This window comes from Mustela putorius, unplaced genomic scaffold (assembly GCF_011764305.1).
Source record: "Mustela putorius furo isolate JIRA1106 unplaced genomic scaffold, ASM1176430v1.1 tig00003867_pilon_pilon_pilon, whole genome shotgun sequence".
In the NCBI taxonomy this organism is placed as follows: domain Eukaryota; kingdom Metazoa; phylum Chordata; class Mammalia; order Carnivora; family Mustelidae; genus Mustela; species Mustela putorius.
This window is the reverse complement of record NW_025422019.1, coordinates 17,425,818-17,451,247: the sequence shown is the minus strand read 5'-3', so window position 1 is coordinate 17,451,247 and position 25,430 is coordinate 17,425,818. Positions and strand designations below refer to the sequence as shown.

The following is a 25,430-nucleotide window of genomic DNA, read 5'->3' as shown; positions in this document are numbered from 1 at the left end:
CCCATCTCAGTCCTGGCTGTTAGCTGTACATAGAAAACACAGCATTGTATAGTGGATTCTCTAAGTTAGGTGTGTGTTCTTGGGCTGTTTCCTGAATAAAACAGCACTTGCCGTAACCCCCAAAGCTGCTGAGTGCCCTCTGAAAGCCCTCTGCCACAGAAAAGCAGTTATCTGTCCATCAGACTGTCTCTGCGTGGGTGGAAGGACTACTTCCTTTCTCCAAGGACACAGAAGCAAAGAGTGTCATTCTGCCTGTTCCTTTCACACATAACTTTTCCTTTTGGTCCCTTCGTCCTTCCTAAATCCTCCTGCACCTAACTGCACTCTGAAATCTGAAATAAGACAAAAGAATGTATTTTAAGAGCCCTATATAACAGACAGCACCATTTCTTGTAACATATAGGACAGGATTTTAGGAAGCAGAAAGCCCCTTTCTGTTTAAAGACTGTTGAACTGGTCAGCAGTTTGTGGAACCACATCCAGTTGCCTCTCAGGGACATACCTGCTTCTCCGGCACCAAGATCAGTGGATGCAGCTTTTTTAGCTTGTTTCCTTCCTCGGTTTCCATGCCTGTTGCCAGACTGACCCTGAAAACCCACAATCAGATGAGAAATAAAATTCATAGTGCTGAAAAATATAACTGTGATGTTTAAACACTTAACACCTAAACATACTCAGTCTGGATTTTGTACTTCAGCAGAAAAAATTCAAACACATACCCTTGTGGCAATGGCATTTCTGTCCCTCACTATGACCAGTCACTTGTCGTCTTTCATAAGCAAGGGTGCCCTGACGCCCCAGCACTGTCCACCGCCCTATTTGGAGTGCACGAGTGTGTGACTGCTCATGCAAATAGCACATCACCTTCTCCCTTGCCTGCTCTCAGCCGGGCCAGACCCAGACTCAATGCAGCCAGATGACACTGATAACTCAGCTGGCTGAGGCACACGGGTCTCCCTTGTGACTGCCAACAGGTGGGCCCAGGCCGCCTACACTCTCCACCACCCAAGTATGCTTTTCTGCCAACCAAGCCTAGGTCGTCAGACAGCTAGCTTTCACACCTGTTGGGCTGGAATGTGTCCGTGCAGAACAGCAGGAGGGTTGTACTGCAGAGGCTGGCCAAGTAACGGATATCTGGCATCTCCTGAAAGTCAATAACAAAACATTTCTAAGTTGTTCTCTGCTCAGTTATAAAAGTACATCCCAAAGTTTTCTAAATTGTCCAAAATAGTTCAGATTTGTTAGAATAAAAAAAGTGTAGGAATGACATATATATATATATATATATATATATTTTACTTTTTTTAGATTTTTTACTTTTATTTATTTGAAACAGAGAGAGAGAGAGATCACAAGTATGCAGAGAGGCAGGCATAGAGAAAGAGAGGAGAAAGCAGGCTCCCCGGTGAGCAGAGAGCCCGATGCGGGCCTTGATCCCAGGACCCTGAGATCACGATCTGAGCCGAAGACAGAGGCTTAAGCCACTGAGCCACCCAGGTGCCCGGTACTGACATATTTTTAAAAAGGATGAAAAGTTTCCATTTTCCCTTTAAAGAGCTGGGGTAAACTTCTGAGAGGAATGAAGACTAATAACAGTGGCTATAGAGGAAGGTAAGTGGTGGGAACTGGGTGGAAAGGGGATAGGATAGAGAGAAACTTCCCTAATTTACCTTAATATTTGATACAAAATCCTCCAAAATAAGTCTAATACCCATTCCACCCACTTGAAATGCTAAAATCCACATTTTCTATGATGGTTAAAAATTGATATAACTGGGCGCCTGGGTGGCTCAGTGGGTTAAAGCCTCTGCCTTCGGCTCAGGTCGTGATCTCAGGGTCCTGGGAGACCTGCATCAGACTCTCTGCTCAGCGGAAAGCCTGCTTTCTCCTTTCTCTCTGACTGCCTCTCTGCCTCCTTGTGATCTCTCTCTCTCTCTCTGTCAAATAAATAAATAAAATCTTTAAAAAAATTGATATAACTTATATTTCAGAAGAAGGAAAAATCCTGGAAAAACATTAAGCTATCTACCCAAAGTCACACTGCTTTTCAAAAAAAGACATTTTTTTTCCCAGTAATCTCTACACCCAAGGTGGGGCTCAAACCCATAACCCCGACCTCCAGAGTTGCATGTTCTACTGAATGAGCCAGCTCATTTGTATTAATTTGTATTAATTACTACAAATATGTGCACTTATACCTTTATATATACTCCTTACAAACATTTCTTTTAAAGTTAATTTATTTTGGGGTGCCTGGGTGGCTCAGTTGGTTAAACATATGACTCTTGATTTCAGCTCAGGTCTTGATCTTAGGGTTGTAATATCAAGCCACTCCACACCGTGTGGAGCCTGTTTAAGATTCTCTTTCCCTCAAGAGAGGAAAAAATAAAACAAGATGAAATGAAAGAGGGAGACTAACCATAAGACATTCTTAATCACAGGAAAGAAACTGAAGGTTGTTGGGGAGCATAGTGGAGGGATGGGGTAACTGGGTGACAGACATTAAGGAGGGCATGTGATGTAATGAGCACTGGGTATTATATAAGACTGACAAATCACAGGCCTGTACCTCTGAAACCAGTAATACATTATATATTAATTAATTGAATTTAAATAAAAAAGTTAAATAGGGGCGCCTAGGTGGCTCAGTGGGTTAAGCCGCTGCCTTCGGCTGAGGTCATGATCTCAGGGTCCTGGGATCGAGTCCCGCATCGGGCTCTCTGCTCAGCAGGGAGCCTGCTCCCCCCCCCCCTCTGCCTGCCTCTCTGCCTACTTGTGATCTGTCTCTGTCAAATAAATAAATAAAATCTTTAAAAAAAAAAAGTTAAATAAAACAAATATAATGCCATTGGAGGGAAAAATTCTTTCTCCCTCTCCCTCTGTCACTCCTCATCACCTCTATCTCCCTCTCAAAAAAAAAAAAGAAAAGAGAGAAAGAGAGAGAGAGAGAAAGAGAACAAAAGTTCTAAATCAAAAAAAACAAAAACAAAACAAAACAAAAAAAACAAACAAACTCTAAGGGTACCTGGGTGGCTCAGTGTCAGTGGGTTAAAGCCTCTGCCTTCGGCTCAGGTCATGATCCTGGGATCAAAGGTCCTGGGATCGAGCCCCATACCGGGCTCTCTGCTTGGCAGGAAGCCTGCTTACCCCTCTCTCTCTGCCTGTTTCTTTGCCTACTTGTGATCTGTCTGTCAAATAAATAAATAAAATCTTAAAAAAAAATAATCTCTACATCCATTGTGGGGCTTGAACTCATGACTGAGATCGAGAGTTAAGCTCTTTCAGCTGAGCCAGCCAGGTACCCATTACAAACATTTTTATAGTCTTAACCAATGGGTATATTTACACTTTAGGTCTTGGGTCTAGTCTTAAACACTCTTTAAAGGGATTAATAAATGCTGATCGCAAAAACCTTGTCCTGGAGAATGTTTTCATTTGTTAATATTCTCATTTTAGGGGCAACTGGGTGGCTCAGTCGGTTAAGTGTCTGACTCTTGATTTGGTCATCACCTCAGCCAGAGGTAGAGCCCTACATCAGGCTCCACGCTCAGCGGGGAGTCTGCTTGAGGATTCTTCTTCCATCCATACCACCCCTGCTACCCACTCTCACATGTGTACTCTCTCTCTAAAATAAATAAATCTTAAAAAAAATCTTCTCATTTTATTTTAACCGTAAGTTTCCCAATTCACTACATTCTGCATTTGAAAGGGGATTATGCATAGGTGCTAGAAAAACACTTCAGGGAATCATACATCCCTTCTCCTATAAGCTTCCTAACAGAGAAAAGGAAGGTATAGACTTCTCTCTACTCTATGGAGCTCTTTTCAGATGGACAGTGTGAAGGTGCTAGGGCAGCTCCCTGGCAGGACACACCCATGACACACTTGCTCCTTCCCAAGCACTATCTGAAGGGCAGATATGCCATGGTGGCTTGATGTTGAGATCAGAGAAGCATGAAGATTCATACAAAACAGTGCAAAAGAGTCAGAATTATGTTTAGACCCATGGAGCAGTATACTTTTGAAATATGGAGTTGAGCTGTAGACAGCAATAATCAAAGATTCCTCCCTATAGGCCATGCTGTGCTTCTCTTGGGGCACTCGTACTAGACCATGTATCTGGTAGTACCATATTGCCATATACTGTTTAAATTCATTATTTATAACATGTTCTATTTTTCTAAATTATTAAAGTATGTGGCTTTGTAGAAAATTTGGAAACAGAATTACAAAGGAGAAAATAAAAACCTCTCTGGTAATTCCATCACTTTAACATTTTGGCGTGTATTTTTTCAGTGTTTGTTCTACTTATGCACACATGTGCATATATATATATATATATATATATATATATATATATAATATATATATTTTAAAGATTTTACTTATTTGAGAAAGAGTGTGTGATCAGGGGTGGGGAGGAACAGAGGGAGAGGGAGAAGCATGATCTCCCTGAAATCATGACCTGAGCTAAAGGCAGATGCTTAACCAACTGAGCCACCCAGGTGGCTCTATAAGTCTTTAAAAAATTGAGACAATAATTTACGTAAAATAAAATGCACATCTTTAGTATTGGGTCTGATGAATTCTAACAATTGTAGAAGTCCATGTAATCACAACCCCAAAAAGACAATGAATGCTTCCATCCCCTGAAAAAATGTTCCCTCAACTCCTTACTAGTCAATTCCATATCCCATCCACATCACTACCTGATTTCTAACATCATAGCTTAGTTTGCCTATTACTGGATTTCATTTAATTAGAATCGCACATTAGATCTTCTTTTTGTGTCTGACTTGTTTTTTGCTTAACAAGACTCTGAACTTCATCAATGCTGTTGCACGTCAGTTTGCTTTGTTCATTCAAACTGTTGATCAATATTTCATTTTAAGGATGCCTTACAATCTGTTTAATAGTCTTTGGTTGGTGGACATGAGGTCGTGTCCAGTTTGGGCAATTATAATAAGGTTTTTACATATGTTCTACAAATGTGCATAGACATATTTTCATTTTTCTTAGGTAAATACCTAGGAGTGGAATTGCTGCATTGCAAGGTAAGTGATTAACTCTGAAGAAACTCAAATCTTTTTCCAAAGTGGTTTTAAAATTTTACACCTCTACACCCATGTGCAAGAATTTTAGTTGCTCTGTAACTTCACCTACATTCTGTTGTGTTAATCTTTTTGTTACAGCCATTCCAGTGGGGGCAAAGTGATATTTCATTCAGATTTTAATATTCCTTTCCCTAATCAACAATGAATGATGTTGAGCACCTGTTCAAAGGCTTACTGGGCATTTATAGATCTTCTTTTTTGAAATGCCCAGGTAACTTTTATTTTTAATTAAAAATAAAATTTAAATTAAGTAATCTCTATGCCCCACATGGGGCTCAAACTCATGACCCTAAGATCAAGTCAAGAGTCACATGCTCTACAGTCTGAGCCAGCCAAGTGCTGCTTTTTTACATTGAAGTATAGTTGACACACAATGTTACATTAGTTTCAGGTATACAACATAGTGACTCTACAACTTATATGCTATGCTATGCTCACCACATGCGCAGCTACCATCTGTCACCATAAAATGCCATTATAATATTACTGAGTATATTCTCATATGCTGGACTCCCCATCCCTTTGACTTATTCATTCCATAACTGCAAGTTCGTATCTCCCAACTCCTCTTTATGTATCCTGTTTTTTAAAATCACTCACTGTACTGTGAATATTTCTTCTAACAATTCTTTAAAACATGATTTGTGGATAACTGTATAGTATTCCTTATACAGATATACCAAATCTAATCCTTACTAATGGACATTTAGGTTGTTTTGCATTTTTCTGCTACAGACCAAACTCTTCTGTGGATAGATCATTGTGTGCATTATCCTTAGGATAAATTCCAGAAATTAAAATTAATGTTTTCCATATTATTTTAGAATTATCCATTTGCTGTTCCTCCAATTAGACTGAGGTCAGGTAAGGACTTCTCCTTATTCATCTTTGTATCTCAGGGGCACAATGAGGACACAATAACTGTTGAATACACTTTTGAATAACCTTTTAATATATACTACTCTGATAGAGAAATTAGAAAAAAAAAACCAAATTTATAGCATTGCATATTACTACTATAGAGAAATGGAGTCTAAGGATAGTAGTTATGGTCATTTGAACTCTATCACATAAGTAATTATTGAATGGAAGTAGTTACTAAGATAGTAATTATTAATTAGTGATGAAACATTAAGGTTAGGAGAGTATATGGTAATAAACGCATATGCCTGGGTGGAGGTGAAAATGCAGTCCTGTGGACAAGTGAAAGTAGTACAAGGGAAATCACAAAGTGATTGGGAAGGGATGTCTTTTATCTTCAATTAAAAAAAAAAAAATTAACTTCAGTGTAGTTAAGATACAGTGTGGTAAGAGTTTCAGGTGTACAATACAGTGATTCAACAGTTCCACTCAACACCCAGGGGAGGGGATACCTTCCAATCCTCTGAGGCTGTGACTAGTTTCGTGCACTTACCTTGCCCTGGAACAAAAGGTCTAGAAAACTGAGGTATGATGGAAAGGGGTGGTCCAGAGGGACGGACAGTTTTCAGGGTGGTCAGCTGAGCTGGTGCTGGCGACTGAGCTGGTGAAATAATGGGACTACTGAGTTGAGGGCTGTGCTGTAATCACAACAAAAAAACAGGTTAGCATTTTAGTGATGTTCTTTGCAGATTAACTTTTGAACAAATTTCTTATTTTTTTCAGATTACAAATATGAATTAATCATTAAAAAATTTAAACACAGAGATTTATAATTTTCAGCTCCCAAAGATAAACACTGGAACAGACTGTTTCTAAGCATATGCAGCCATACATCTACACTTTACAAAAACGGAAGTAGACTGACTATAATCCAACTTTTGAATCTTGCTTTTGTACCTGGACATTAATATTGTAGATACTTTTCCATGACAAAAAAATATACATTTATCTTATTTTTTTGGTCATGTTAACAGTTTCTTTAATATTTTGTTTTTAAACAATTCATCCCTAAAGAACAATTACCAAAAATAGTACAAAGAACTCTCAGATTTCCCAAATGTGATTTTCCTATATTTTTATATGTCTCTCTGCATATTTTTAAATCTTTATTATCTCTCTCTGTATACAGTTATTTTTTTCCAAAATATTTGAGAATGAGTTGGTTACAATACCCCATCCCAAAATAACTTAGTGTCTTTTTCCCAAAAACAAGGACATTTTCTATATAATTAACCAGCATAGGCTGATCAAAATCTATATAAAAGTGATTCTACTCTCTACGTAATAGTGTTCGAGAACACTTTGAAATAAAGATGTTTCTAAAAAAGTCCTTGAAGAAAAACATTTATCAAAATCAGGCAATTAACAATACAGCAATATTATGTAATCTATAGAGTTTATTCAAATTTCACCAATTGTCCCACTAACATACTTTACAACAAAAAGGAAAAAAATCTCCGCTTCTAGTCCAAAATCAAACGGTGCATTTAGTTGTCACGTCTCTTTCATCTTTTTTTCTTTTTAAAGTAGCATGGGGCTTGAACTCACAATCCAGAGATCAAGACCTGAGCTCAAATCAAGAGTTCGATGCTTAACTGACTGAATCACTCAGGTCTCCTTTTTCTTTTAAATTGGGAACAGAGACTTAGTCTTTTTTCTCTCTTGACTTTGACTTTTTTGAAGGTCATTTTGAAGATGAGTTATTTTGCAGAATGTCCCTTTGGTTTGCTGGCTGCTTCCTCATGCCCAAACTGACAAAGTACATTTGAGTGAGGACTAAGAGAAGGGATATGTGTGCTTCTCAATGCATCACAAGAGGGAACTTGACATCCATGTGTCAACACAATCTTGGTGACATTTACTTCCATCATTTGGTTAAGGTGGTATCTGCAAGGTTTCTTTGTTGTTAACTATTTTTTCTTTTCTCATTATAAGTGTCTTAGTGGGAGATCATATTACCTATAAACAGAATATTACTTCTTCCTTTCCAACTTGGATGCCTTTTATTTCTTTTTCTTGCCTAACTGCTCTAGGTAGGACTGCCAGTTACAATGCTGGCTGATGTGTACCTTTTAAAATCTACTGAGATTTAACTTGTGGCCTAACATACAGATGGTCTATCTAAGAAAATGTCCCAGGTACACAAGAAGGATGTAAGTGCTGTTCTTGTCAGGGAGAGTGTTCTCTATACCTCTGTTGCATCTATTTGGTTTGTTTTGTTTAAGCTCTCCATTTCCTTAACTCTCGCCTCGTTGTTAAATCCCTTATTGAGAGTAGGGCATTAAAGTTTCCAACTGTTACATGATGGTTTGTTCTTGTAACTATTTCACCTTCTTGCTGTACTGAACTTTTGTATCTTTTTTTTTTAAGATTTTTAATTTCTTATTTGACAGACAGAGATCACAAGTAGGTAGAGAGGCAAGCAGTGAGAGGGAAGGCAGGCTCCCCGCTGAGCAGAGAGCCTGATTTGGGGCTCAATCCCAGGACCCTGGGATCATGACCTGAGCTGAAGGCAGAGGCTTTAACACACTAAGCCACACAGGTGCCCCCGAACTTTTCGATCTTGAAAATTTTTTGGATCTAGAGTCTTATTTTGTTTGATATTAGCAATAACAACCCCTATTCTCTTTCGGTTACTATTTTCGTGAATTATCTTTTTGCATCCCTTCATTTGCAATTCATTTGTGTATTTGGACCTAAAGTGAGTTTCATAGATAGCATGTAATTAGATCAGGTGTTTTTAATCCATTCTGCCAATCTCTGTCTTTACAGTTAAAATAACCACTGATAAAGAGGGACTTACCTTTGTCACTTCACTGTTTTCTATATGCCTTTTAACTTCCTCCCCACCCTCACTTCCTGCATTAGTCTTTTGTGTTTACTCCATTTTTTGTAGTAAGATATTTAAATTCCTTTCTCATTTCCTTTTGTATATGTTGCCATGGTTTTTTTTTTTTGAGGTGGGGGATGGTTTGGCTTGGATATTACACCTAACATCCTAAAGTTTTAACACCCTAATTTGAATTTATACCAGCCTAACTTCAATAACATACAAAAACTCTGCTTCTTTATGGCTCGTCCCCATCTCTTTTGGTTGCTGATGTCATAAAATTACGTCTTTATACACTGTGTGCCCAGGAACATAAACTAATAATTCCTTTAAGGGTATTAGTCTCTTATTAAATTATGTAGAAAGCAAAAAATACAGTTATGGACCATTGGTACAATACAACTAGCTTTTATATAATTGCCCATGTGTTTAACTTAATAATTGAGAACCTTATTTCTACATATAGCTTTGTCTTACTGTCTATTGTTCTACTTCACTCTGCAGGACCCCTTCGAGAATTTCTTGCACAAAGGGCTCGGCTTTTATCTGAGGATATTAATTTCTATCTCACTCTTGAAGGGCAGTTTTGTCAAATACAGGATTCTTGGTTAACATTTTTTTCTTTTATTTTTATTTATTTATTTTTTTTAAAAAGATTTTTATTTACTTATTTGACAAACAGAGATCACAAGTAGGCAGAGAGGCAGGAAGAGAGAGAGAGGAGGATGCAGACTCCCCAGGGAGCAGAGAGCCCGATGCGGGGCTCGATCCCAGGACCCTGAGATCATAACCCGAGTTGAAGGCAGAGGCTTTAACCCACTGAGCCAGCCAGGTACCCCCAACATTTTTTTCTTTTAACACTTTGAATATACTGGCCTGCTGCCTTTGGCCTCCAGTTTCTGATGAGAAATTTGCTGATAATCTTTTCTGAGCATCTTTTCTATGTGTCAAGTTGTTTCTCTCCTGCTGCTTTTAGTATTCTGTCTTTATTTTTTGAGACTGATTATATTGTGTTTTAGTGTGGGTATTTTGGGAGTTCTTACTTGGAGTATGTCAAGCTACTTCACGTTTATATTCATGCTGTTTATCAAATTTGTTAAGTTTTCAACCATTATTTCTGCAAATATTTTCTCTTCTCCTTTTGGGACAACTGCAATGTGTCGGTCATTTTGATGGTGTCCCACAGGTCCCTTGGGCTCTGTTCAATTTTATTCATTCTTTTTCTGTCTGTTCCTCAGACTCGTTCATTTCCACTGTCCTGTCTTCAAGTTCTCTGATTCTCTCTCTTCAGCCTGCTCGCATCTGCTACTGAATTCCTCCAGTGAACTTTTCATTGCAGTTATTATATTTTTAGCTCCAGAATTTCATTCTGGCTTCTTTTTAGGTTTTCTATCACTTTATTGATATTTCCATTTTGTTCATACATTATTTTCTTATCTTTCCCTGTATCTTCCTGTAGTTCTTTGAGCAGTCTGAAGACAATTTTAAGGTCTTTGTCCAGGAGATCTGTCATCAGATCTTTTTCAGGGACAATTTTATGTTGACTTATTTTTTTTCCCTTGAATGGGCCATCCTGTCTCCCCTCTCTGTTGAAAACTGGACATTTGGATCTAACCATGTTGGTAAGTGGAAATCAGATTCTCTCCCCTTCCCAGGGTTTGTTCTGTTTTGTTGCTGTTATGGTTTTTGTTTACTGACTGTTGCAGGCTGTCTCTGTGCCAAAGATTGGCCTGAGGTATAACGCTGAGGTCTTTTCAGGGTTTGGCCTATGCCTTTTCCTGGGCAAGTGCCCTATATATTGATTTGCTTTTGAATGTTCCAGCCCTTACTGTGTGGCTCCCAAAATGGACTCAAAGAGAAAGATAAAGGGAAGGAAAACAGGATTCTGGTCCTTTAAGTCCCCTAGAAGTGTCATGGGAGAGATGTGCAACAATGTGGGGAGGTGCAACAACAATGGTATTGCCCCTTTGTCTACAGCTCTGTGATTAGAAGCTGAGACCCATCATGAGAACACAAAGCCTTTGTATTTGGAGGACAGGGCCCTTTTTTGCCCACCCTGGCTTCTGTAAGCTGCTCTAGTAACAATGTGCACAGTTGCCTGTTAGGGGGTGAAGGTAAGGATAGGCACCTATTACTGGGCTAAAAGCCGAATTTGACTGAATTTAATTACAATTTATCACCCAAGCTTTTCCCTGGCAATTGCAAGCCTTCAATAGATTGTAGTGCTCCAAAACTGTTATATCAGACAGATTCTGCCAGCGCAATTATTTCCAGGGGGAGAGAGAGACTCCTGATGCTTCTACTCTGCCATTTTCCTAGAATCCTCTCTCGTCCAGTGATGATTCTTGCCTGGTGGTTTGCAGATGGTGATTTTCTAATTCTAGCATTCTTTCTATTATTTACAGTTCATATTTTATTGTGAAGAAGAGCTTCACTCTTTCCCCATTCATTCATTTATATCAGGATGGACTCATGGATTCTATTTTATTTTAAGGGTGATCATTCATTTCTTATTTTATTTCCAAAGTATTTGAGCCTGGACCTGTGTCTCTTGACACATCTCCATCACCCTTTAAGTATTTTATTACTTTCTGGCACAGCAACATGTTCCAAAATCACCTTGTATTTTATCCTGAATGAATCCTGGCAACAGTCATTTCACTACGGAGTCCTCGTTGCTTTAAGTGGAGAATGATATTTAGAAGTACCACTTGGGTAGTAGGTGTATCTCATTCTTTTTAGTATATACACTTAAGATATTTTCCTAAATGGTATAGTAATTTATTTAATCACTTATCTCACTGTTGTATATCAAGATATTTTTAGTTTTTCAAGGTCAACAACAGGTAAGAAAGAAATATCCAAGTACACATATTCCTGTGTGCTTGTTCCACAATTTTTATTGGACAAAGTTCTAAAAGTAAATTTGTGGATCAAAGGCTTATGTACCTTATGTACCTTCTACATAAATTTTTTCTTTGAGTACAGCTGACCGTTACACTAGTTTCAGGTGTAAAACACAGTGATTCAGCTTCTATATACATTACTCTATACTCACCACAAATATAGCTACCATCTGTCATCATATAGTACTATCACAATTATCACTGACTACCTTCCTTATGCTGAATGCTTCATCCCCATGACATACGCATTCCACGTGCATGTATCTCCTGTATCTCCCACTCCCCCTCATTGACTATATTCACCTCTCCACCTTCCAATCTCCCATCCCTCTGGCAACCATCAGTTTGTTCTATGTATTTACAGGCCTGACTCTGCTTTTTTAAAAATTCTATTTATTTTGTTTTAAAGATTTATTTATTTATTTGACAGAGAGAGATCACAAGTAGGCAGAGAGGCAGGCAGAGAGAGAGAGAGGAGGAAGCAGGCTCCCTGCCGAGCAGAGAGCCCGATGCGGGACTCGATCCCAGGACCCTGAGATCATGAACCGAGCCGAAGGCAGCGGCTTTACCCACTGAGCCACCCAGGCGCCCCTATTTATTTTGTTTTAATGTTTATGCATTAGTTTTGTTTTTTAGATTGCACATATGAGTGAAATCATATGGTATTTGTCTTTCTCAGTCTTATTTCACTTAGTATAATACTCTCTAGGTTCATCCACGTTGTTGCAAATGGCAAGCTCTCTTTTTTATGGTTGAGTAATATTCCATTGTTTATATATCATATCTTCCTTATCCATTAGTATGTCAATGTATGCTTAGGTTGCTTCCATATCCTGGCTACTGTAAACAATGTTGAAATAAACTTAAGGCTACTTAAATTTTTTTGAATTAGTGTTCCCATTTTCTTTGGGTAAATACTCAGTAGAATTATTAAATTTCATGGTATTTCTATTTTTAATTTTTTGAGGAAAGTCCATACTGTTTTCCTCAGTGGCTGCACCAGGTTGCAATCCCACCACTAGCACACTACCTTTTCCTCCGCATCCTCGCCAATACTTGCTATTTCTTGTCTTTTTGATTGTAGCCATTCTGACAGGTGTAAGGTGGTATCTCATTGTGTTTCTGACCTACACTTCCCTGATGAGTGATACTGAACATCTTTCATGCATCTGTTGGCCATCTGTAGGTCTTCTTGGGAAAAATGTCTACTGAAGTCTTCTGCCCAATTTTTAATTGGATTGTTTGTGGATTTGGTGTTGAACTGCTATGTGCATTCTACATTTTCAAAAATGTCACTAAACTGCCTCCAAGAAGAGTTCTATCAATTTGCAGTACCACCAAGAATGTACAGGAGAGTTTGTAATTGGACATCTCTGCCAACAATGCAAATTTTAGTCTTCTTCAGTTTTCCCAATATAGATAAAAATATTTTTATATTTTCTTCTGATTAATGGCCACTGGCCATTTAGTTTTTGAGTACAGCTAGTAGCCTATAAATATCTTTGCCCTTTTTATTCTGCTATAATTTTGTCATGTGGATTTTATTCAGTTCATCTTTAAAAATATTTATTTATTAATATTTTCTTTCAGGATTTTATTTTAGTTTTTCTCAGTAATCTCTACACCCAATGTACATGAACATAATGAACTTCCATGAACCCATCACACAGCTTTGATTGTGTTTTCCCCTGCTTTGTTCCCCCGAAAGAGTTCTGAGCAAATCTCAGGTATTATAGCATTTCATTTGCAAATAGTTTAATGTACAAATATTTAAAAAAATATTTTTATCTAATGGAACTTTTTTTAATTTTTTATTTATTTTTTTTTTTTAAAGATTTTATTTATTTATTTGACAGACAGAGATCACAAGTAGGCAGAGAAGCAGGCAGAGAGAGATGAGGAAGCAGGCTACCCGCTGAGCAGAGAGCCCGATGCGGGGCTCGATCCCATGACCCTGGGATCATGACCTGAGCCGAAGGCAGAGGCTTTAACCCACTGAGCCACCCAGGCGCCCCTGGAACTTTTTTTTTAAAGTAGGTTCCACACCCAGTATAGAGCCCAATGAGGGGCTTGAACTATGACTGTGAGAACAAGACCTGAGCTGAGATCAAGAGTCAGACTTCTAGCCTACTGAGACACCCAGGTGCCCCAGGAATTATTTTCTAAAAAGAAAAGGAAAAAAAAAAGATTCTCATACTAATGAAATTAACATATTTAAATATTCCCTTTATGCTGAAAAATGTCTTTTGAGTGTTCAATTTCAAAGGAAGATCCACAGGTTGTATCTGATTATAACTCCTGAGTATATTTTAATCTACGAAAGACTCAGCATTAATTTTTTACAAGATTTTAAAAAATTACTAACATATAATGTATTATTTGTTTCAGGGGTACAGGTCTGTGATTCATCAGTCTTACACAATACAGTGTTAACCATAACATACACACTCCCCAATATTCATCACCCAGCCACCTTATCCCTCTTCCCCACTCCCTTCCAGCAACACTGTTTGTTTCCTGAGATAAGGGTCTCTTGTAAACGGTTTGGTCTTGTTTCATTTTTGCCTCTCTTCCCCTATGATCCTCTTGTTTCTTAAATTCTGCATATCAGTAAGATCGTATGATAACTGTCTTTCTCTGATCTATTTCTCCTAGCATAATACCCTCTAGTTCCATCCATGTTGTTGCAAATGGCAAGATATCACTTTTTGATGGCTGCATTGTATTCCATTGTATATATATACCACATCTTCTTTACGCATTTACCCAGATGGACATTTGGGCTCTTACCATAGTCTGGCTATTGTGGACATTGCTGCTATAAACATTGGGTGCAGGTGCCTCAGCCTTCATTTCAAAATGCTGTTTTTTGTTTGTTTTTTTTTTTAAGAGAAATTAGGTCAATTTGTTCAGAAAAATATTCCATGGTATAAGCTGTTCTCCCCCACCCCCGTATTTTTTGTAATTAATAGCTAGATTTAGGGACTTGGTTAGATTCAGGCTCTGTGTTTTTTATGAGTACATTACAGGTGATGCTATGTACTTCCTTCTACACTACATTAGGAGGCAAATAATATTTGGTTGACCCACTTTTAGTGATCTTATAATTGATCAGTTGCTTCAAGTGTTGTCTGCTTAATTTATCCATTTTAAATTCTCCCATAAAACTTTTTCTTATGTTCCTGACATGTGCTGATGATTTTCTTTGATCCATTATTTTATTGAGATTCCAAAATGGTAATTTTAAAATTCCACCATTACTTTTATATTTATTGACTATATTTCTTCTACAATAAAGTGTGTTCTTGCATCAACTTTCTGGTTGCACTAATAGTTCATATGGGAAATGTAGGAAAACTACTTAATTTTCTTTATCACATTATAGATCTAGTATATCTTCTGATTTTTTTATATTAAAAATATTTTGAATATGAAAAAGTTGAAAGATAATATTTACATACTGAAAGAAATAGTGTGGATACAGAGAATGTTCAAACTTCTTTACTAAGATCCATCATATGTGACTAAAATGCTGAAAGTGTTAAAATTGTATTAAACAAAAGAAGCATCTTACCTGAACAATATTGTCTACGTTGCTAAATTCCACACACTTCTGCCCTCTCTGGTGATCACAGTAATACTTGTTTTGTTTCCACTGTGGGGGTGAGTGGGCGCGAGATTGTGGATTGTTTGGTACATTGAGCTGCATCATCACCATCCCTCCACCGGGGGGCGGAGGTGGCACAGCTGGAAAGCAGAATTAGGACAACGGTATCAGTATCCTATATATTAGGATATCAGTATCAGATCTAACTAACTGGTAGATCTTTAAATACTAAGAAAATGGCAATTAATTTTACACTTCTGAACAAAACTTTACTATCATATATGCGAGCCAGATTTAAGCCCTAGAGCTTTATGCTACAAGTGTGTGTTTAAAAAGGCATTAAAATGGGACTCTGTAGGCCTAAACATCTTATTCTAAAAACAGGTCCATAGTTATCTATAAAAGCAATTAGTTTAAAAAATAAATTAATTTAAAAATTGGTATTAAATCCACAAAGAAGAAAAAGTTTGGGATGTGGGAATCAGAAAGCACAATTTTAGTACTCTGAAATGTCTTGTAACTCTGGGAAAATCATTTAACCTCTTTTATTACATGTTCTCATCTGAAAAAGGCAGCAAAGACCTCCTTGGCTAACTTTAAAAAGTTGTTATGATCATATGCATGCACAAACACTTGTTAATTGTATGGCAGAGGTAAGTAGACTATTATATCTGACTTATTTCTCTCGTGTAATAGTCTACAGCACCACTAGTATTAGGCATGTATGCTGTCTGCCACCCACCCCCTCAGCTTAAGGTAAGGTAGGATTTTTATGCCTTGAGGGCCATAGTTTGTACCGCGGTAACCAAAATGGTAGTTTCCAGTTCCCTAGAAAGAGATCCAGCCTGATTGGCTAGGTAAACCACAGAGGGCTGACTGCTTAGGGACACCTCAATTATAGAAGCCCATGTTGAATGTACACTATTAGTCATTTATTTCATAATCATTTACTGTTTCTTTGTTTCTCAGAGATTTACATACGTCAATAAATCATTATAATAAAATAAGGTATCATGATAAAGGATTATTTAAGATAGCATGAAAACCAAAAAAAAAAGAAGCAACCAACTCTAGTTTAAGTACTAGGGAAGCCAGTGTAGAATAGGTGATTTTTGAGTCAGACCTTAGAGATGAGCAGGATTTTGGCAAATAACAGTGGATGGGCATTCCAGGCAGAGGAAGAGGTACAAAAGTATCTTCAGCATGAAAAAGCATGGTACTTTGTCAAAAACACAGTTCTGTTCGACATGAACATGTAAGCATAATTAGGAGTCTTACTTGCTAGGGAGTTTACATGGAGAATCCATGCACTCTAGACTCAGAGAAATGACATTAAAGAGACTTTTGTTTCAGGAAAGTATCTCTTGAACAGTATGTATGTGTGTGTGTGTTGGGAAGGAGGAAAGCTGGGTGTGGGGGACACGTGGAATGAGCATAATACTCAGGAGACTGCTGCAAATAAGATGTGAAAAGAGTGACCAAGAATGGTGGCAGTGGGGAAAGAAGGCAGGCATGAGATCTGAAGGAATGGTGGCAGCACGAATGTGAAAGAAGAGACCTGAAGAGAGGTGATTAGGACTCTGCAAACTTTTTGGTCCCTAGAGAGAGGGTGAGGTGAGGGATGCAGGTAGAGGGAGGAGTATTAAATCTAAAGTGCCTCTGACAATACCAGGTAGGGATGCCCAGATGGCAGTTGGCTATTCGGCCTCTTCTCAGCCAAAAGAAGATTTGAGAGGCGCTGGCAAAAAACAGTTGTTGAAGCGTAGAAGGTAGATGCATCTGCTAGGAAGAGCATGAAAAATAAGGAGATGATCCCGGAGAACATCAATGCTTATGAGGTGGGGAAAGAAGGAGAATCTGAGAAGAGAAACAGGATAGCAGTGTGGGAGTTACAGCAGTTGAAAAGGAAGGAGCGGATGGGAACTGTTAGCTCTGAATTTGCAAGGCACCCTAAATACCTTGGGTATATCTCAGCATATAAGAAGCTGAAAATCGTGTTCTAGACATGCCTAAGGAACTTAATTTCTCAAATGGACAAACCATTACCTATTTTCCAGTTATATTCATACCTGCACACTGGTGGCTTTGAAGCTGCTGGGAATTGCATGGTGAAGTAGTTCGAGGAAACTGTACTTGTTCTGATCCTGGATGTGGCAAGTAACCTACTGATGAGCTAGAGGCGAAAAAAATGAGACAAACACAAAAACAGCACAGTGAGATGGAGATGACTGTAAAGACCCTGAATGAACAATCCTACAAATTTATTTAAATGAAATTATTTTTCAAAGTGGTTAGGAGTAAAAATAAAATTTACCACTATTCTCTGTGAGTTATAAACAATTACTTTTTGGATAAAAATCTCCTTATGTTTATGACAATAATACTGATTCTTTTTAAATCAGGAAACACCACTCCTAATTTCATTGCTCTTAGTCCTTTACAAATTACTCTAAATATGACTTTTTAATTATTCAAATAATTATTCAGAAAAGAAGAAAAATAACTTTATAAAATGGAAAAGTAATTTATTTGGATCTCACTTAGCTATATTTTAGAAAAGAGAATATGCAGTTTGACAACAATGAGACTCAGAGGATAATGTTTAACCACCTTTTTAAAAAAAGATTTTAGGGGTGCTTAGGTGGCTCAGTTGTTAAGCGTCTGACTTTGGCTCAGGTCATGATCCCAGGGTCCTGGGACTGAATCCCACATGGGGCTCCTTGCTAAACAGGGAGCCTACTTCTCCCTCTGCCTACTGCTCCTCCCGCTCCTGTGTGTGTGTCTCTCTCTCTTTGACAAAAAAGTAAATAAACAGATCAATAAAATCTTAAAAAAAAATCCAGACTACAGGACACTTAAAAAGACAAATGTGTAAAAACATTAGCAATATTTGTAGGGCAGCTGGAAATAAAAATGCCAACTAGATATTTGATATAACTAATAAGTTAACTACTACAATTTTTAACATGTGAAAGTGTTACAGTTTTATGGGTTAAAAAATTTTTTTTAGGGATTTCTATACAGAAATACTCATGAATGAAATGCCACAATATCTGAATTTATTTAAAAATCATATGGGAAGAGGATGAGGTAGAGCTTTAGAGGAAAACAGATGGGTCATTAGTTAATATCAGTAGAAGTTACGGGTACATGGTGGTTCAGTGCACTTTATGTTTATGTACATTGAAGAATTTCTGTAATAAAAAGTTAGAAATGTTTCTTTAAATCAGGCTGATAATTCTCCAATTACTAAAAATTCATTAAGTTTTATGGCTTCTTTGTGGCAGTAACTCATTGTGGTTCAATAAAAGAAAAAAAAGGGATATAAAGAGAGTATGCCACAAAAGGGGATTCTGGACTACAAGACAAAACGTAAAAATAGTACTTCCTGATGTAAATTACGATTGGGATGCATTATGAGTCTCAGCTAAGCAGTGGAAATAACACAGCTCAAGACATGGTTTGTAAACATGCTGCTACTAGGAGAAGAGAAAGTTTCTCTAGAAGGTAGAAGGATTTTTAGGTTCTAATTGGGATACATGCCCCCTTGAGCCATGCAGTACCCCTCACCCTGATCTTGGTCACTAAGCACCTTCTAATGGCTTATCCAAGTTCTGAGGCTCATGAATGACAGGAAGCCACCCAGAATAGGAATAAGAATATTCAGGTTACTGAGATGAGTGAGATATCCCATACTACTAAACTACAAATTGACATTCTACTTCACCACTTTAGTGGGTTTTAGTTTTATATAGTTAGTATAAACTGGCTTGCTAGTCTCAGATTACCCCTTAAGTAAATGAATTACAAAACTGAGTTCCAAGACCAAGTGATCTCCTTCAAAAGACATGAAGACACTTTAAGGGATATGGATCGGGCAATAAGTAGCTCTCTTAAATTTCTTAAATGCCCTACTTTCAATTACCATCAAATTTGTCTTTTACAAAGGCAGAACTAGAATAGGTTAGAAAAAAAAAAAAGAAATGCAAAAGGGTCAGCTTTTTAAATACCACTCTCACTTTAAAAATGCAGATATTTATAATACATCAAAAAGGAAAAACCGTTTTGTAGTAGTTTCAAAAAGTTTTCCTTTGGGAGACGTTATAAGCAGAAAGGGGACTTTTTAAAGCAAAACACCAGGCCTAGTTCTTAAAGAAGTTCATACACTTCCACTGAACAGGAAAATAAAACATCAATTCCATTAATCCATTTGGTCCCAAGCTTCCTAAAAACCATGAATGTAAATTAAAACTAATAATATCAACTTTCAATTGCAACAAAAACTGGCCTTGACGTTTACACTAGTTGTTTTGCTCTATTTTTTAGGAGCTGTCCCTTCCCATTCTATAGTACAGCCCAGTTAAATTGCTGCAAAACTGCCTCTCCAGGATCAGCAGAATGGATAAATGACGTAAATATCCAAAAGGTTTCTTCTTCTGGGTTTTCTGTAACGTTCATCTTATTCCTACAATGTTCTATGATAATTCATAGGTAAAAATTCCTCTTTTCTCTAGCCATTTGTTTTTTGCATTCTTACTGTATTCTGGAATCAAACCCATGATGGAAGAAATGATAAACATATTATGTATTTTTAAAATCAGAAAACCACTGAAGTCTACCAAAGTCTGAAGAATGTTAAAAAATGTCCTATAACCATTTATGAATGCTTAAAACAGTCTTTTTAGGTAGTACTCCCAATGCCTCTTTGATTAGATCATGGTAATCTATTTGATACACTATGAGTGGAAATTAATTCTTATTAAGATATACTATCTGGGTACTCTTGCAAATTCAAAGTGATGTTACATTGCTATCTATTTTAATGGCTTTGACATTTAATACTTGATACAGTGGAAAGCACCATGGATTTTGGTGTCAGGAGGCAGCATGGGTTTGAGTTCAAAGTCCACTTATTGCAGTATGTCTTTGAACTTCAGTTCTCTCATCAATTAATGCGCCATTAATCCTTACCTTACTAAACTATGAGGAAAGACCTGGCCAAATAATTCAAAATACAAAAAGTCAAATGCAAAAATGTACATCTTCATTAATGATGAAATAACTGAATTAAAATGAGATATGTTTCTATTATGAAGCATGAGAACAAGTCAGTACCTAAAAAGATTGTAAGTCAAAGGAAGATTTTGTCAAAATACATGAAGAACCTTAAAAACAGACCTATTTTTTAACTTATTAATTCCCTCTAAGGACTTTACGTCAAGAAAGAAATTCAGATTGCTTACTAAATGGTTCAATTAAGTGAAAAAGGTGAAAAAGACCTGCATGTTCTCCTTCTTCCTCGTTTCTTTAAAAAAAAAAAATTATTTATTTATTTATTTGAGATTTATTTATTTGCAAATTTACTTATTTGAGAGAGAGGGAGAGAGAGAGGGAGAGTGTGAGCAGGAGGATGAACAGTTGGGGAGGGAGGATAAGCAGACTTTTTGCTGAGCGCAGAGCCCAACATGGGGCTCGATCCCATGACCCCAAGTTAATGACCTGAGCCAAAATAACTGTCGACGCTCAATGGACTGAGCCACCCAGGTGCTCAACCTATATGAAAAGAAAAAGCTATATGAAACTGTATGAAAAGAAAAAAGAGAAAAATATGAATGTGACAACAACAGTTAACTTAGGGTTGTAGGAATACAGCTGATTCTTGACAATTTATACTGTTTGTTATTTTCCAAAAAAGCATGCATTCATTTTATAAGTATAAAAAAATAAACACTAAAAACATCCAATGAAAACTGCCTGGTAAGTTTGACTTTTAAATCTTGCTTTGGGGATTTAATTCCAGTGAATGATCTGAATCTCCTTCAGAACTCCTCAGCAGATGTCAGAGCAAGGTCATCTGGAGACAGTTACACTGATTCTATGCAACATAAACCTTCAATTCATCTGAGGGTCAATGCACAGCTGAGCTTGCTGTCTCTAGAAGAAAATACGAGTTTTCTACCTTATAACCTTTCTGCAAGTCAAGGTGATTTCTAGCCTATCTATTTTTGTGGTGATGATATCTATTTAGGACAACATAAATAAAACTCTCAACTAATTAGAATTTGGTCAAACTATACGCTCAATTAATAAAAATAATATCAGGTAAAAATTTTACTGTACAATATTTCAGGTTTTCCCTTAAATGCAAAAGGCCAACTTTCCTTAGCTTTCTGGTTAAATGTTCACATTTATACAGATACTCATTTACAGCTTACCTATTCCCTATACCTGTATTTTGAATTATTCGGCCAAGTCTTTCCTCATATTTCTAAAAACTCAATAGACTTAAAAGTAGAGAATAGAAAATACTTAAAAGACAAATAAAACAAAGATGGGACAAGGCCACCGGAGACAGCATTGTTGCTTTCACTGAACACTGAATGTGTGTTTCTTGGCAGCTAAAATAAAATGGTGAATCCAGAGGATAAAACTCTGCCAGGATGGTAAGAGAAGCAAGCATTTAAGCCTCTGGTAGGTACTGTATTACAGACATATCGTAACCACATTCTTTGATGAATTTAAAGCATGTAGTTAATTACAGAAGAATCCAGTCTTCTTATAGGAGAGACAGTTCACATTTTACTAGGAAACTGAGGGACTGGGGTGGAAAACTGGCCCTACGATAAGATTATTTCCCATTAAATAAACAGGCTGCAAAAGCCTCTGCAATAAGAGCTAATATTTTCCTTACAAATGAACTTTGAATACTTCAGTTACAGGTATGAGAGCCAAAAGTCCACTATAATATTTCATATAAAAGATGTCTTCGGCTTGAGCACTGTAAGGGTAGCTATAATCAAACACAATCAACCATAAATATATCTCTGTTACTGTTGGGAGAATGATTTTGAGAAGGACCATATTCTGACCAACCCATTAGGATGAACTTGATATCATTAAGCAGAGGCATTATTGGACCTGTTGGATACACCACTTTAGTAACTCAGTGAAGTGGTAGAAAGCATCAGCCAAACAATAGTTTTAGCTTTATTATAGTTGATCTTAAGCTGCTCTTTCTGGCAGTAATTTAGCTACTTATTAGGTCTGCTCTTAGAGTGACACCATAATATTGCCATTGACATGGAGGATAATTCTTATACACCAATGAGTAAGCTAAGGAACACAATCCTGTTCCTCCAATAGTTTCATCAAATCTTTTAAATATAATTTCAAAAGATGAGATGCCAGAATAGTATCGTTTCATATTGTTTAAATCAATATTTCACCTATTAGAAACTGACTTCTAGCATGACAACATTTCTGTTAAACTGCTCCCTAGAGGAACTGGTGAAACTATAAAAAAGCAACCGCTTAAAGCCTCTGGAAATGGTTCTAAGGCTGACCAGTATATAAGAAACATCTTAAGAACATCTATAAAAAATCAGGCAGGAAAGGTTAGTCTGGTATTTGAACCAAGACTGCTCCCCCTTGATCCCCCAGTTTAGTGAGGGATAGACTACTCCAGAGAGCTGCAGCCTCCAAAATATGGAGCTTTCTCTCCTTGCTGCACCCAGATGGAGGGCTTTCTTCCAAGGAGGAATGGTATGTCACCTTTCTCATCCTGCCCTCAAGTACCTGTGCTGAAGCTAAGTCCAAAGTGAGTGAGGTCGAGAGGTGGAAACTCCTATTCCCTCAACCTCCATTTGTGGAACTGAGGGTCTACTTCAGGTGTGACATGCTGAGCAAGTTCTGGACCCTGGCCTGATCACTCTTGTCCCAGCTCCTTAAGTGAGGATTCCATGCCAGAAGAGGTAATGTGAGGACCCCTCACTCTCCACCAAATATTCAGCTCATAGGGGAGATAGGGTGTGATTTTTAGAGAAGCCTACAATGTCCATATCTCCATCTCCAGAGCTCTCACTCGGAGATTCTTCTGAGCAGCAAACCTCATAAAACAGATAGGACCTAATTTCCTCCCAAGAGAACTATCTTCAGTTGCAACAGAAAGGGAAAAAGTTCAAGTCTACATGTGTGGTCAAGAACAGCAGAGGTTGTGTAAAGACAACTGGGAGAGTCAGGCTAAACTGTAGGCCTGCTAGTTTGCAGGAAGGCATCAGGTGAAAAAAACAGTTGGAAGGAGTCTTCTTGAGGTCAGAATAAAAATCAAACACTGACCCCAGAAACTTGACCTTCAAAGGAGCCAGATTTTGAAAGGATTACTTTGTAGAGCAATTTATGCACCAGGGCATTTCTAAAAACAATAGAGCAACCAGCTAACAGGTAGTAGAGTTTAATAGTTGGGTGTTTTGTTTTTTTTTTTTAAAGATTTTATTTATTTATTTGACAGATCACAAGTAGGCAGAGAGGCAGACAGAGAGAGAGGGGCAAGCAGGCTCCCTGCTGAGCAGAGAGCCCGATGCGGGGCTTGATCCCAGAACTGTGGGATCATGACCTGAGCTGAAGACAGAGGCTCTAACCCACTGAGCCACACAGGCACCTCAACAGCAGGGTGTTCTAAGTGAGAGAGGAACAGAGTCCTACTAAAACAACTGTCATCCTAGAACGACTATGAGAATACCCAAAGCTTTCCTTCCTTGAGGAACATCAGAGGTAGAACTTTGGAGGTGGGGAAATGGGGAGGAAGTTTAAGGAGACTTCACTAAAATGATCCAAATCCAGTAAGTCACTAAACAAATAAAGTAAACAACAGGGGTGCCAAGGTGGCTCAGTTGGTTAAATGTCCGACTCATGATCTTAGGATTGTGAGCTCAAGTCCTGTGTTGGGGTCTATGCTGGGCGTGGAGCCTACTTTAGATTAAAAAAGAAAAAGAAAAGATGAAAAATGTAAACAACATCAGGCACCCAAAGCTGTTACAATATATAATCTAAAATGTGTAACTGAAAAAAAACATGGGACATGCAAAAAATAGCAAAGTATGACTTATACATTAGATAAAAGCAGGGAACAGACAGTTTCTGTGAAAAAAAACAGATTTTTCACATTCATCAGAAAAAGACCATCAAGTAATCATTAGAAAAGAAGCTCACAGAACCAAGGAAACCATGTTTAAGGAAGAAAAAATGGTGACAATATCACATTAAAAAACAGAGAATACTAATAAAGACACAGATATTATAAAAAAGAACCAAATGGAAATTATGGCATTGAAAAACAGATAAAATAAAAAATTCATTAGATGGGCTCAACAATAGATATGAACTGGCAAGAGAAAGAACAAGTGAACTTGGAGACAGATAGATCATGCAAGCTGAAGAACCAAGAGAAGAAAGAACACAGAGAAAAAGGAGCCTCAAAGAAATGTGGGACATCATTAAGTATACCAACACATGTATAATGGGATCATCAGAGAGAAGAGAAAGAGAAAAAAAAATTCCAAGAAATAATAGCTGAAAACATCCAAAATTTATTATAAAACAATGACTTACTCATCAGGAACCTCAATGAAATCTAAACAGGATAAATGCAAAAATCTGAAGAGACACCATAATAAAAATGCTGAAAATCAAAGACAAATAGCAAGGAAAATAAATTACTGGTAACTTAGAATGGAATCCTACTAAGATTAATAGCTGACTTTACAGCAGATGGGATCCCGGAAGGTAAGGAGACAGTAGGATAACACATTCAGAGTGGTCAAAGAGAAAAAACTGTCAACCAAGATTCCTATATCCAGCAAAGCTATTCTTTCAAAAATGAAAGGTAAAATAAACTTTCCCAAGTAAATAAAAATATTTACCTTACAGTAAATACTAATTAGAATATACGTAAAATGATAAGTAGTATTGGGATCATGGACTGAATGTTTGCTTTTCCTACATTCATATGTTGAAGCCCTAATTCTAATGTGATGGTATTGGGAGGTGGGGCCTTTGAGAAGTAATTAGAGTTAGATGAGGTCATGTGGCCCTGGTCCAATGGACTTAGTACTCTTTCAAGAGACATTAGTGAATTTTTCACTCTCTCTGCTTGTACATACCGAGGAAAGGTTATGTGAGCACAGAGCAAGAAGGTAGCTGCTGACAGCCCAAGGGGAGAGTCCTTGTCAGACACCAACCCTATTGATACTTTATTCAATCTTGGACTTCTAGTC

General features: G+C 37.5%; 1 protein-coding gene across 12 annotated transcripts in view; it reads right to left on the bottom strand.

Annotated features, from left to right (window-relative positions):
• The window catches only part of R3HDM1 (R3H domain containing 1), a 198,074-nt gene that overhangs the window by 1,542 nt on the left and 171,102 nt on the right, over window positions 1–25,430 (bottom strand). For all 12 annotated transcript variants that reach the window (XM_004774254.3, XM_004774256.3, XM_004774257.3 and 9 more), the window contains 5 exons: window positions 17,448–17,551; window positions 15,346–15,518; window positions 6,529–6,673; window positions 1,062–1,144; window positions 503–587 (listed from right to left, as the gene is read on the bottom strand). In XM_004774254.3, the coding sequence (XP_004774311.2) occupies window positions 503–587; window positions 1,062–1,144; window positions 6,529–6,673; window positions 15,346–15,518; window positions 17,448–17,551 (590 nt within the window). The remainder of the gene's footprint in view (window positions 1–502; window positions 588–1,061; window positions 1,145–6,528; window positions 6,674–15,345; window positions 15,519–17,447; window positions 17,552–25,430) is intronic.